The sequence below is a fragment of the Drosophila hydei genome, unplaced genomic scaffold, assembly GCF_003285905.1.
Source record: "Drosophila hydei strain 15085-1641.00,03,60 unplaced genomic scaffold, DhydRS2 tig00008114-arrow-pilon, whole genome shotgun sequence".
Lineage (NCBI taxonomy): Eukaryota > Metazoa > Arthropoda > Insecta > Diptera > Drosophilidae > Drosophila > Drosophila hydei.
In genome coordinates, this window is record NW_022045827.1 from 4,292,145 (window position 1) to 4,306,739 (window position 14,595).

At 38.2% G+C, this 14,595-nt stretch overlaps 1 protein-coding gene across 1 annotated transcript; it reads left to right on the forward strand.

The window, feature by feature from the left end:
* Nucleotides 1-4,235: 4,235 nt before the first annotated feature.
* LOC111599464 (glutamate--cysteine ligase regulatory subunit-like) lies at nt 4,236-5,615 on the forward strand. The gene has a single exon (XM_023315134.2). It carries the CDS (start codon nt 4,387-4,389, stop codon nt 5,236-5,238), a length of 852 nt encoding a protein of 283 aa, XP_023170902.1. The 5' UTR covers nt 4,236-4,386; the 3' UTR covers nt 5,239-5,615.
* The last annotated feature ends 8,980 nt before the right edge of the window (nt 5,616-14,595 follow it).

Here is a 14,595-nt window from a genome sequence, read left to right on the forward strand (position 1 = left end):
ACTCTATACTCTTCATCCAACTCGTTAATAGCATATTCTATATAATGCCGTTTGCGCATTCCCTAAGCAGTATTTAATTAATTTAATTTGTTAAGCGTTTATTTTCTCTTATATTCTAAAGAGCACACAAAAGTTTTCCGCTGTTTCCTCTTGTTGCCGTTTACATTGTTACAAGCGGATTTCCGTAAGCTTTCTGACTTACATTCCCATAAGTTTTACCTGGCATAACAAGCACGTAAACTCGACCCAGGTCGAGTTGGCTACACAACAATAATGCACTGTCTGCTTCACATTTTATTTTTGCTGTTTTCCAAAACTATTTTTATATTTACTATGCAAGGCTTTGTTAATACAAGGGCCTAATAAAGCGAAAGCCGCTGGAATTTCGGACTTTGCTTTGGGCTGGCTTAGCTGGTTAGCATGGATGGATGAGAGAATTTAAGAGGTGGGAGATTGTCTAAGTTACTTTGTATTGAAAATTGCTTCAGTATTTACTATGAATGTGGAATTTGTATTATTACTTCTCTATTGTTCAACTAGTATACGTGTTTCATTTAAATGTTAGCTATTCAGCTTTTGCATAACTTATCCAGAATACATGAGCATCTTGTATAAGCTCTGCGACTTATACCACAGATAAGCCGGACAAAAGCTGCATAAAACTTTTATCTTCCACTTTAAAATGATATTTAGCCTGCTTGGGCAGAATAGGTTTGGGACTGTGAAGCTGACTGCTTAAGCTAGCTAAAAGGATGCGAATGTCTGGCGTTCCATTTCGTACACACACACACAGCTACACTCACACAAACATGCATGATGTTGGTTAAATGTCAACCAGCAATGCCTATTGCAAATGCGCACGTCTGTGCAGACAGAGACAGGAGAAATGCCAACACGCAGTCTTTGGGGGCAAACAATATGCAGGAAATGCCAATGCAAGACAAGGGTGACGAAACTCAGCAAAATAATATTTGCTTTGCATTGTCGGGAATTGCAATACTTATCTGCTTCCAACATAAATAAATTTACACACTTCTAGGCCATTTGCACTCCCAGCAGCTGGAAATTTTATTAAAGTTACAAATTTATCTTAAATATGGCTGAGAGTAGATGCAATGCTATTTGATCTATGGCGAGCAGCCCAATAAATGCTGGGTAATTTGTAAAAAATGGTTCTGCCGATAAGGTGGCCTCTTCCTGTTTCTGGCGCCATTCACAATAAACGTAAATCAATATCTAGCAAAAACATTTTTTCCTTTTCTTCAACTGCCATCGTGAGAGCCCGGATGCGGGACGCTGGAGAGGTGATTATTGAGCCTACAAATAGTAAACAGCTCTGGCCGAAATATCAAAGATGTGGTTGAGCTGAATGCTGCGATGCTGTGGGTAGAATGTATGAATGTTGAGATAGTTAAAAAAAAGCAGAGAAATTCAATTGAGCTGAAAAGCTTTAAGAGCTTCAAGCTAAAGACTTCATTTTTATTCAATAAACCCCTGAGAATTTGCTATGGCAATAAATTATATATTTATAGACACTTCAACTGATGCTGCACACACTAATGCATATTCATTTAGTATTACATAGATATATAAGAGTATCTCATATTATTATTTCATTTCAGAAAAAAACGTTTATCCAACAGAAAATAATGTCATAAGATTTATATTGAAACATCCAAAGTATATATTTTACTCCCTTTCAAGAATGTCTACATTGGATAACGAGGCAAGAGTCATAAAAATATTTAGGATCATTTTACTGTTATTCAAGCTGTGTGCAACACTCGTTTGATACAGTTGTCCAGGACAACTGTTAGAGGACAGGATACTTACTTTTTTATGTTCTAGGTTAGGGTTACTTAAGCCCGAAGGAATTTAAGAAGATACTGCTTAAACAGCAGATTTTATACTTTTTCTAGTATTTCTTGTATAGGCATTTAGCAAATAATAATTATAGCTATTAGACAGAAATTTTACTACTCAGTCATTTTATACTTTAATCTTTATTTTAATTTTGTTTTTTACTTTTAATCTTTAGTCTGGCTTCTCATTGTCAACTCTAGATTTATTTTATTTTTGTACAATTCAAAGTTCACTAATTAATTCAAAATAAAACTAAATTTCTTAGAAAATGATATAATTGTGAAAAAAATTGTAAACGTAGCCAGCTCCCACATATGGCGTCATGTGCAGTTTTTCTGTTACAAGAAAATAAAATAAATAACTGCCCAATGCGGGGCAGCCATAAATCGTGTCTAACAATGCTCGAGAGGCAAGCAGGACTCCTTGGCCAGTTGGTAGATCAGATATCCTTAGTGCATATGTAGCATATTCCATACATACACAGTCACCCACACACACACACACACATAGACATATGTGCTTGTTCGTTTCTTGGACGGGCAATTTCTCTCTCAAAGTGTTTGTGGTGCGCATTGTGGCTGCTGTTTGTGCAATCGCATTAGGGAATTTGCTGCAAAATTTATTACACGTTTGTTTACCAGATTCTAGGTGTGAAATTTAATAAATTTTTAAATTTGTGCAAAGAGAATTGTTAAAGAGATATTCATTAATTAATTACTGGACATACCAGAGCTAAGGCGTCATCATCTTTGCTTTCAGATAAAGTGGGGTCTATAATCCAAGGAACAGCCATTTGCACTCATTGCTATACACATATAAAATTCATTTCCTTCAACACTCGCCCACAATTACGCGCATGTTTTGTCGGACCAGCAGCTGATGATGCCTCGGGCGCTGTGGCAAAACTTTTTGCCACCTCTTAAATTGCCATTGCCAGTGGCCAAAGAAACACTCATTAAAAGTGCCAAAACTTTTTATGCAGTTGGTTTGTAGTTCGTGCGGCTCTGAAGGTATTTTCAGATAATTGTTTTTTATTTCGCAATTTAATAATTATGTGTTAAGCGCAATGTGCGTGTTTGCTTGAGGAAATAATTTAAATTTTTAAATTTCAGTTCATTAAATTGATGATGAAATGTTTTACATTTGAATTCGTGATACAGAGACAGATGCAAGTACAGATACAGATGCAGATATAGATAAAGACACGGAAAAAAATAAAGATGCAGAAACAGATAAAGATACGTTAGTTTGCATGCAAAGTTTTATATCTTTTAATTATTTTAAGCCAACTTGAGGCTTATAAAAACTTAGTGTATGAGCTCTTGACAGCTTAAAGGCTTATACTTTCAATTAACACCAGATAACAACAATCAGACTTACTTATGTAAGTACGCCAACTCAACTCTGTCATTTCCTTAAGCAAACAATGCTAATGCTTAAGAGCAAAAGCTAGTAAGCGCCAGAGTGCTTGTGTGTGGACGTAGAGAATGAGAGAAAGAGAGAGAGAGAGAGGGGGAAACACGTCAGCTGTCATCGCATGTACGTATTTAATCTCAGACTGTAATCGCCGACATAAATTTCAATTAAAAAGCTGACAGTGTCAGACATTAATTGTTGCACTGTTGAACAACAACATTTCGATATTGAAATTGAGTTTGCTGCCCATAAATTGCCGTGTCTCAATCCCCAATCGTAGTCACCACAAGCACGTACTTTCAGCTCCATTAATAAATTTTCGCCATTTAAGCTGGCTGTATGTATGCATTGCAGCTATCTGAAAAACTCGCTCTTTTAGCAAACTTAATGAATCCTTATTGCTTTATGACAGCTCGTGTCACACACGATTTATGTACACTGAAAATACAATTTAAGTGCATTTTAAGTACGTTCGATTATGTAATATGTGAAATATTAAACTCGGATGTTTAAGCTTATATAAATTTTGATTTTGATTCTAGCGCAATTACAAGTATATATTTTATTTATAAATGTGTTTTTCTATCACCTAACAATTTGCTTTCAGTTAGGTGCCAACATGTTGGCTGTCAAGTGCAACAGGTGCGTATGTTGTACACACTCAAACCTTCGAAGAGTTTCACACTAGGATCAACAAACACGTTAGCTGCGGACAAGTTATAAATATTAATAAAAAAATACTGAAAATATGACTTTTTTTTAAGTGAGTCAAAATATATCAGTGTTGATAAATACATAATTATTAAAATTAAATAATATATGCAGCTAATAGAATTAAACTGCATTAAATGAAATTATAATAATTAAACTCAATTCATTCGATATATTAGTAAACGATATTTGCGCAAATGACTTGTCAATAATCGATGAGCCGATATACATCGATATTGCGTGCTAACATCACTAGTGCTGCACACAGCTGTCGAGCCAAAAAAAACAACAGATATTACTGAGTGCGATAGTCAGGGCAGTCGGGATAATCATCAGTTATCAGCAAATCGGATTATTAGCTGAAAAGTAAAATTGTGAGCAGTGAGCAGCAGCAGAATGATGCCAACAATAACGAAAAACTACGAGAACGTAGTCATCAGCACGGGCAACATTATCAACAAGGAGATAGGACAACGCAAGTCAAACGAGGAGCTTTACGACGGATTGAAAGTCACACTGCACAACGATCCAAATTCCGAGAGCGTGGTGGTTGAGATTGACAAGCGGCATGGCCGCGTGCTCTGTGCTACGCAGGAACTGAACAACCGACTTACAGAGAATAGACGCAATGAGATTAGCATTGGTGCCAAGATATTCCTCAACAAAAATTCGTTAGAGTGCATCAATCAGGCGGTCGACGCATTGCTCAACATACTCAATGTGACGCATGTGGACAACGTGGTGCTGGCTTACCATCCCAATGTCTCGGCCGTTGCCAGTAGCAACGACTGCGGTAGCTGCCCCAACGTTAGCTATGCAGCCAACAGCTGGAGCGCACGTAACGGTGAGCAGGGCATAGCCGAGCTAAAGTTACTCTACAAGGGCTTAGAGAAATACGCACTCAAGCAACAAATCAAACAGTTGGGTATTGCCGATCTTGACACAAAGGCTTTGGCTGAGCTATACAATTCGGCTGAGGTGGCGCCTACCATAGCGCAGGTAAATCTGGCCGCCTGCTGCGTAGTGCCAGACGAACTGAATGAATTCTGCCGCGAACATGAATTGGTACTTAATACACACAGCGATCCGGAACTGCTGCTGGCTGAGGAGCAGTTCTCTTGCTTGGCACCCGGCTATACAATCGATTGGTCTCTGCGCTACCAGGTGCACGTCCGCTGTCGCAGCGTGCTCACTGCCAAGGGCTACATAGTGGGTGCCTCGCAACCGAGCCCTCATAATCTAATCTAAGCTTTTGATTAGTATATTGCTGTATATATATCTATATGTATATGTATTTGTATGTACATGCAAAACTGTATTTATTGTTTGTTATACAAAAGCCAAGATCGAGATAAGAACAGAAGTGAGTGGCGTTCTAGCAGCGAGTGAGCAGTTCAAACAATTAGATTGTGAATAGATTTTCTCGTTCATTAATAAATTTTATAAATTTTAATAAAAATTTAAGTGAGCGGCGGTAAAATGAAAAATTTAAACTTTGAAGCCTATAACAATTTGTGCATTATAATTTAGTATCAACTTACAATTTGATTTCTGTTAAGCGCCAACATGTTGGCTCCCAAAGTGCAACAGGTGCGCATGTTGTGTACACAGTCAAACCTTCAAAGAGTTTGACATTGGGATCAACAAACACGTTTGCTGCGGACAAGTTGTAATGTAGATAAACTGCGTTTGAGCAGTTTGGTTGCGTTAAACAGTAGATTTATAATAAAAGGAAATTCATTATTAATAGATTAGAAAACTGAAAATCAAATTACTTTTCTATATTTACTTTATATATTTATATAGCTTAGTTTATATAAAATATTTTCATTAAAATCACATAAATATTTATAAAAATATATATCTGATAGATTTTCTTATACATATCTTCTGCTTACCTGTCTGCCATATCTTTGGCATTCTCTTTCAGCAGATTTATTCAACCAACATCTACTTTATTCTAACACTTACAACTGTTTCGTGAACAGACTAAACTAAAACAATAAATTCCCATTCTCTGCTTTTTGCTTGGGCTGTAAATTTGCCAAAGCCTTGCTCGTTCCGACTTCTGCTGAGACCTGACACCAAGCAGCAAGCAACTTGCTCAATATGGTGACAGCTGCATGCGCTCGATTTTGGCCAAAAGTAAATGCCGAATATATGTAAGACTGGCAAGCTTCTGAGGATGACAACGAAAATATAGTCTTATGTGTTTTGTGCTTTCTTTCATTGCTGATAATCCTCTTGTCAGCAGATATTTAAAGGCAGACGATAGAGTTGCTTCCAAGTACGTATTTCAGCAGTTGACCTTTTGTAAATTACAAACAGAACAGATTGGAAACTGAACATTAAAGAGGTACAATCACAGCCCAGACTATAGTAAAATCAATTGATATAAAATACAAGTTCAACCACATACGATTTTTTATACAGAGCTTAAAAGATAAGATCTGCTATAATTTATTTAACAATTGCAATATTTCTTCTACTTTAAACTTGCTAAAGTAAAATGAATAGAAGAAATTAAATTTTTTTCAGCACCCCACAGTGCATTTAACTTAAACAATTCATTTCCGCTCTGTTGCTCTGTTGGGGGGCGAGGCTAACTAACTGCCCTTCCGGCTCTGACCCGTTGGTCAGGCTTGCCAAGAGCTGGAAGATGCCCTGTGGATGCTCTACGCCGCATAATTAAAAGCAATTCGGACGTCCTCTGCCACTTGTTGTTGATGCTGTAGGACGAGTTGTTGGTGACAGCAGAATGGCTGTGCCAAAAGCAAAAGTTTTGGCAGTAGAAATATTGCATAAATTCTAAAATAATATAAACACCTTGAAGAGTTATTAAAGCTTAAGTATGTTCATTAAATACAAAGTTGGTCCGATATAATAGAAGCATGTGAATCCAGACTTTTTTAGCACTTAAATAAACCTTCCACTGGGCAAAGTCATTAGCCAGGGGCTCATGCTTCTGGGCCAACATGTGCTGGTAGCCAGATTAATGCGAGTGACACAAGCTGCAACAGGATCCACAATTATGCCAGTAGTTGACGAGCGCTGCTGAGTATTTACCCAAATGTCGCAATATCCTGCTACGGCATCCTGTTCGTATTCGAACAATGCGTGCATTCAATTCCCCAAGAGATGAATTAAAAACTGCATCACCAGCGCCTGACAACTTTCTATGAAAAAAAGCAAGAAAAAAGAATGAATATTCCAATGAAGAATGAAACACAAAAGGGCAACCCCTCGCCAGGCAGCGTGCCACTGAGCAGAGGGAACGCTTAACCATTGTCTAAGCGCTGCCGGCTAAATAGCAGGAAGCAGTTCTAAACAGTAGAAATCAACAGAAAGCACTTGCAACGGCAACAGAGTGGCGCCTCGAGTGTTTACAGCAATTCATTTGCGCCTCAGCTACCAGAGCTCGACAATGGCCAACAGTCGGGAACGTCCGTCAAATGACTATATTTTTTTCTGTTTTTGCCTGAAAATAAACTTAAAGCCAGGCGGGCACTGCAACGATGAGCTGATGAGGCTGTGGTCACAACCTGTAAGCGAATAAGTAACAGCGGCAACAGCAACATGGAGTCCATATCTATTCCCTTATTGCATTTCAGTTGTGGCCACATTTATTTAGCTTCCGTCGGCCCAGACACTCGGCCACTGTGTAAATATGAAAGCAGAAAAGAAAGAAACACAAACAGAGCTGAAGACAAGCAGCCGATGCTGTTGGCCATCATTCAACCTGTCAAGGACATCGGCAGGGCCATCCACAACGGCAACGGCAGCTGACTGGGGCTATGAAAGTAATAGTTCAGCTGCGGTTGCTTTGATGCGGTCCAAGAGTTGCACAAATATGTACCTAAGGTGAGTAAATCCCTAAATATGTTACTGAGCACCAGACTAAGATGATTACGAGGCACGCGAAGAGTGACAGCGTCAGTGCTTGATAAGAGCTCGAAGCGCTTTTAAAGACAGTTCAAATAAAATGCAATTTGTTAGATGAGTCTTAATTGAGTTATAAAAATTTGACACGTAGTTACAACAGAAGCCCCAACCAAATCAAAGAACTAACCAAATTGTAGTTCTACGCGGCAGAAAGTTATTGCAGCTGGCTGTGGCTTTGGTAGCTGTGCCACAAAGGCAACATCATTATTACGCCAGACTCTAGAAGTGCTTTCAGATGTGCACCTTCAACATCGCCTAGCGATCAACAGCTGTAAAATGTGGCTTTATCTTTTGGTGTCATTCACATAAATATATTTTCTTTTTGGCGACTCACTGTGTTCGCATTGCAACTCGCGCTGAGTCATGCGTTGGCATCAGCGACTATATGCTATATATATGGCAGCGACAATGTGTGGAAATTTTTGCATCATGCTGTGCGAGCGCTCGCAAAATTAAATCAAGTTGTGAATCCTTTGAGTTGGAAAATAAAAATGGCAGCAGCAAATAAAAATGCCAGCGGGAAGTATGGCAAGAGGGACGCGCTGCTGTGGCCTATATAGATAAGTACAAACGTGGCTTAGACAAATGTTATGTACTGCATTTGGCCAGATTAGCCTCAAGCACTGCTGGCATACGCTGCGTATGAGTTATTTATGTGGAAGCTGCAAAAGAATTGAAAACTATTTACTTAAAGCTAATCCTTGGCTCAGTTTCGTTTCACTTTCTTTGTCCTTTGCCATTTCCCCAAAGCTAATCTCATATTTAAGCAGTTTCTTATTGTGATCTCAGCTGTCTGCATAGGCCAAGGACGGCATTTGCCGAGCTGTTGAGTGCTTTGCACTTTCTACTTGTTTAGCCAGTCAACTGTTAAGGCTGGGCCTCCGCTCGATGCATTCTATTTGAGTTGAACTCGCTATGCATTCAACCGTTTTATGGCACGTACCTTGAGCCATATAATTGCAATTACAATTGGCATTTTAAGTGGACGCGCCTTCATAACTTTTCGCATTTCTTTTGTCTTCGCTCAGACGTCAGGCGCTGTCACTCAGCCCTGGGCCGGCTAAACAGCAGAAACAAAAAACTCTTTTGTGAGTTAGCTAAAAGCATGCAGCTGGCAGCTCTGTCTGGACGTCAGTTTGAGAACAAAGTGAGTGCCATAATGATGACACAGCCTGACAAAAGCAACTGTTGCTGCTGACATTAATTCCAGCGCCTGCGACGACAGCTGAAAGAAAGTTAAGATGCCTCGAACAATCGCAAAGTGTAATGAATACATATATAAACGGACTTACGCCAGTTTGTTTACCAAATTGATTAATAATCCAGGGATTATATGTATATCAATAAATATCAATACGCTGGCAGACAACAAGTAGAAGACGCCCGAAGGCAAACAGAGTGCGCAAAACTTTAGCCATAAATATGCCCAGTCTGGAGCATAATCCTTGATAAAAAGAACTTGATAAGAGGTCTGCCTATATTGACAATTTCAAATTGGATTATTCGATTTAGAAGGTACAAAGGCTTCTGCGCTCGTTTGATGGAGCACTTTGCCATGAATTATATTTGTGTGCAAATGCAATAAAAAAGGGAGCGAAAATCTTTTAAAACTTCTCTTAGCGCGGTTTGCTTTCATTTGATTATTGGAGACGCTTTGCATTCTTTCATAAATTTGCTAGTTTCGTAAATGAATTTCCTTCTTAACACTCTCTAGCGCCAGGCAGCAGTAAAAAATCTGGTACAGATAGTACTCCTCAGAAGATATGTGGCATTTCAGTCGTTGGCACTTCCATTAGCAGACTTTCTGGGGCTGCAGAGGCGTTAATTTACTCCCATCTCGTTGGCTGTTTGCATAAATCAGCGTTTGCCCTCCCCCACAGGCCCCCTAAATGGTGTGTGCGTCGTGCTGTGCTAGGCTCTGGCATAGCGCACATTTTCGCTAAAGCCACAAGAATCCTGGCAGCTCGTTAAGCGGTTGCCACTTATTTTCTAGGTACAACCCTTTTCTAAGTATCGCCGAGTCGCCGAAGCGCCGGGTCGGGAATTTGCACCTGGCTGAGCTGAGCGTATGCTGGCACACACATATTACACGGCTCGGGGATTTACGGCTGCTTTGCTGTATGGTTTAATCCTTTTAGCTCAGTAATTTTGAGTGTCAGTTTTAATGCGGGGCGCTTTGTACTCATTTGTTGAATTACGACTATAATGAGTTTCTCTATCTGTTTCTGTTTCTGTTCTGTGCTCACCCTGAACTTTCAAAAGTTTTAAGTTTCTTCTGTATCTAAATATGAAATCCTCGCGCTGCAAGCGTCAATAAAATGTCCGACATTTTGCAAATTTAATTTGAAATCCTTTTTTTCTTTCTTTTAACTGACAAGCTGAGTAGGGAAGTAAGACATCAAATCGGAAAGAATCTTTTCGCTTGATTAACTGAATTAATTTAATCCTTTGTGATTTGCAAACAAAAGTGAACGAACAAAAAAATAAAACCAGAAAGAGAAAAGCAATGGGAATAAAAGGCTGAGTTTGATTGGGCATTAATTAAATTCTTAATAGCATTAAATCCGTCTATGACTGGGCTAGATTTTAATTGGCAGCGCAGCTGATAAGACGTGCTTGGTTAAAGCTAGAGGAATGCGCTCTGCTTCCATTAAATTTCGATCGAGTTGCGAAAATAGTTTACTTTGTATTACGTTGCACGTTTTTGGCATGAATAAATAACGAAATATTAAGGGCAGCAATATCAGAGCACTCACTCACAGAGCCAAAGCGCAGCGTCACGCCACCACACAACACATTCAATGTAAGCAATTGGCAAAATCCTGTGTCAGATGCGCGACATATGCATAATCAATGACTAAAGCTGGCACGGATTCCGAATCTAAGCTCCATTCATGACTTTGATACATTTCTGCATCATTAAGTAGCTCAGCATGTTGCGAATATGCTAATAACTCGAGTGTGCACCCTTACGAGTCGAGCACAAGTCCCACCAAATACACAGCTGGAGAGAACGTTACGTATACGCCACGTTGCGCACGCTGTGAATATATTTTTACTTATATATATTTTTTATATAAGACAATGCCGTAGCCCTTAATCGTGTAGCCATTTAAGCATTTAGATCTGTTTAGCATGCCAAACAGTAGACGCTAAATTGATTTTGTTCTGCATTCTCCACAAACATCAGTGCCCAGAATAAGGCATATTAAGGTAAAGATATTCGAATATTTTGATAAATTATTTCCCGCTGTTAAAATGTGCACAACTGAGCTCAGAGGCGGCAGCCGTGAAATATTTCATCCGCATTCAATGGCAATGGCTGCGCAGCAATGTTTTAATCAGGTCGAGTGCAAACAAATGAATGAGCTGCGGCACAACTTTTGCTTATTGCAATTAAAAATTGTGGCACGGCGCTGTTAAGTCTGTTGTTATGCTTGTGCTGCAGCTGCTGATCAGAGCGATGGTAATTGATATTTTTAATAATCGTTCTTTAACGAGCTGTTTTCCCACACAAAGTACAAACTGGCTTTGCGACCCCGATGCCAGTTCAATCAAAAACACAAATATGCTGAACTCTTTTATAGCTGCAGCAACAAATTAACATAAATTGAAAATTAACTCGAAAATAAAGGTAGTTTTTTAATTATAAATAATTAATAATTAATAATAATAATAATAATAATAAAATAAATATAAATTTTAATATAATTCAAATGGCCAATTCAAGCAATAGGATTGGAGTAGTCAGAGCTGTCAGTTGAAATCTTTAAAGAGCCTTGGACCGTAGTCTATAAATCGGAATAAATCGGAATCTAGAGGTAGGCAGCCAGTTTGATCCGCAGCTTAATTTAATTTGCTTAATTTGCTGACCTTTACCTTAGCTGAATTCCAAGAGTTCATATTTGATTGTCTTCTATGAAAGATCAACCGCTTTACTCGTATTGAACGCGTTTATTATTGGCCTGGTCTATGCTATCTCATAGTTAGTATTTTTAAGCCTTAAGACAAAGTATCGCGCAGTCGACTGTTAATCATTGCATTAACTTTTTGTAGCCTACATTTGAGCGCAGCAGTTTTTTTGTTTGCCTTCAGAAAAAGTTGAAAATTGCCCGTCAGCGCTTGCTGTGAGTGCACTTTCGTGTTTTATAAAACGCTTGCCAACAATTTAAGCGAAAACACTGTCTGTCGGGTAATAGGCTTAATTTAGTCACATTTTTGGCAACGTCTATCAAATATTTTGGCAAGCAGACGTCGTTCGCTAATGGCGTGCCAAATGTTTGCACTGCTCAAGGCAAGTTTAGCACTGGAAACAAAGGCAAATCAGTGTGAAAGACAAATGTAAAACATTTTTTATCAATTACCTTAAAGATTTGATAAAATACTTGGTTACATAGCATATCAATTAATGAAGATTGAATGGGGTTCGTAGCGCATGTTGAATGGGAACCCAATTTAAATTTATATTAAATTCCACTCGTTGAACAAATAGCAATTCATTTATCATTACTTGATAAATAAATGAAATATGTGTAAACATTTTAGCTACATTTTAATATTTGATTTTGTACAAACAAATTCGCTGTATTTATTTTAACGCTTGTAATCACACGACGAGTGCTTGTTGACACAAAATTAGAATAACTGGACGGTTGTGCTGCATTGGCTCATTTCCTGAATCAATAAATAAATCAACTCTAAATTGGCTTTTTAATTGATGGTCAAAGCAACTCCGACACTTCCCCGTTGAGCAATCACAGGGTAGCGTCAGGCTAGCAACTTCAAATGAACTCCCTTAGCAAAGTGCCACAGCGAACCATCAACAATTGAATCACAATTGCATTTGTAAAATGGGATGTTTCGCCGTCCGCAAGAGCTCAGCAAAAAAGCTGCTTGAAAGTGGGCGATTCTGTTTGGTTTGATTTGGCTGCCTGCGTGTTTGTATAGTAAAACTGGGCAGCTGTCATATCAACCATGCCGAGCCAAGCTGCACCTGCCTCATGCTATTAGCTGAAGGGGCCACAACAATGCCACAATGCCACAATGCTATGCCGTCATGCATGTATTTAGCAAGTGGCTCTTGTGGCAGTCTCTCGAGGTGTGTCGCTAGAGCCAACATCATTTTCTGTAGGGCACAACGAACATAACCATTGAGTGGAACTAGTGCCTGGTCAACTAGGAGCTGGTCCTTTAACCAATTAGAGTTTATTGTGCAGCTTGTTGAGCTAAAAAACAAATGTAAAACATTAAACATTCAACTGACAACATTTGATAGAACCGAGCTCACGTTTACTATAAGCAAATATATTATAATTATATTTATAGTCCATTGTTGGCATCAAACATGGAGAGCAAATGAATCATTCGCGTATGAAGCAATGCTTCAGTATACAAGCCTCACTCCCATCAGCCGCTGTGAATTGTTATCCAAACCAGCGTTTGTAGCTCTGCTGCTTACACCTGACACGTTACAAACAACCTTTGACGTTCCGGACAGCCACACTCGAGCCGCATAAGCAAATGGTAATTGACATTTCAATAAGTGACACTTGACAGTCTGAATGCCGCACATCAGCCGTATGACAAACTGGATGCTGTTGAAGCCTCGCTATATTAAACAACAACAACACACGAGCAAACAGTACTCGGAAATGAATTTAAATATGAACAGCAAAAGTTGCCTTAAAGGCAGAATGTGAGTAGCTGAAGGGCATTAACTAATTGAGTTTTGGGTAAATCATTTAAATATATTTAAGACTAAATCATTAAATGAAGCAATTATGTGTCAGTTAGTCAAAAAAGCTCTGCATTATTTCCACAAGTTTAGAAATATCTTGTGCACATGAAGTCTATTTGAATTATTTTTATGCGCAATAGATTTCATTGAAGTCATTAGAAAGAAATCACAAAAGACACTCACAAATCCATATACAAATCCAGAGCTCACACGCAGCAGATTACGTCAAAGTCGATTCCTTAAAATTTTTTAAGCATAAATTCATTTTAATATTAAACCTAAACGCCTACTAATGTAATTCATACAAATTTGGCTTCATTTTAAAATATTGAAAATAAATATATAATATATATATATATATAAATATCAATAATTAAAACCAAAAAATATAATATAAAAAATAAAAACAAATTTTTTTATATATCATTTATATAATATACAAATTTGTAACTACTCTTTATATACTCGAAGACATTTGCTGTTCATATAACATATTCGATTTTTATTATTTCTTATATAGAGCATTTGTTAGTCGTTCACAGAGATGCTGCTACGTTTTGCGTATACTGCGTTTGTTGTCTCTGCTTATGCCTCCGCGCTTCGATTCGCGGGGCAACGAGAACACTTCTCACGCTCGATTAATATTCAAAAATGATTGGAGCATAGCACAAAAACTTGACAACCAAATATATATAAAAAAACAAGAATATAAAAACGAGAGCAACAGAAAATGTCACTTTGTGTTCTGAATTAAAGACTTAAAAGTCAGACGCACAAGGAAAAATAAAAATAAAAAAAATTGAAAAAAATCAACAGTTTGCCGTCATGTGCCGACATTTTCAGTGCTTTGGTTTCTTCTGGTTTTTTATAAAAATGCTGGTTATTATTGCGAGGTTTTTATTGTTGTGACAACGACACATTTTTTG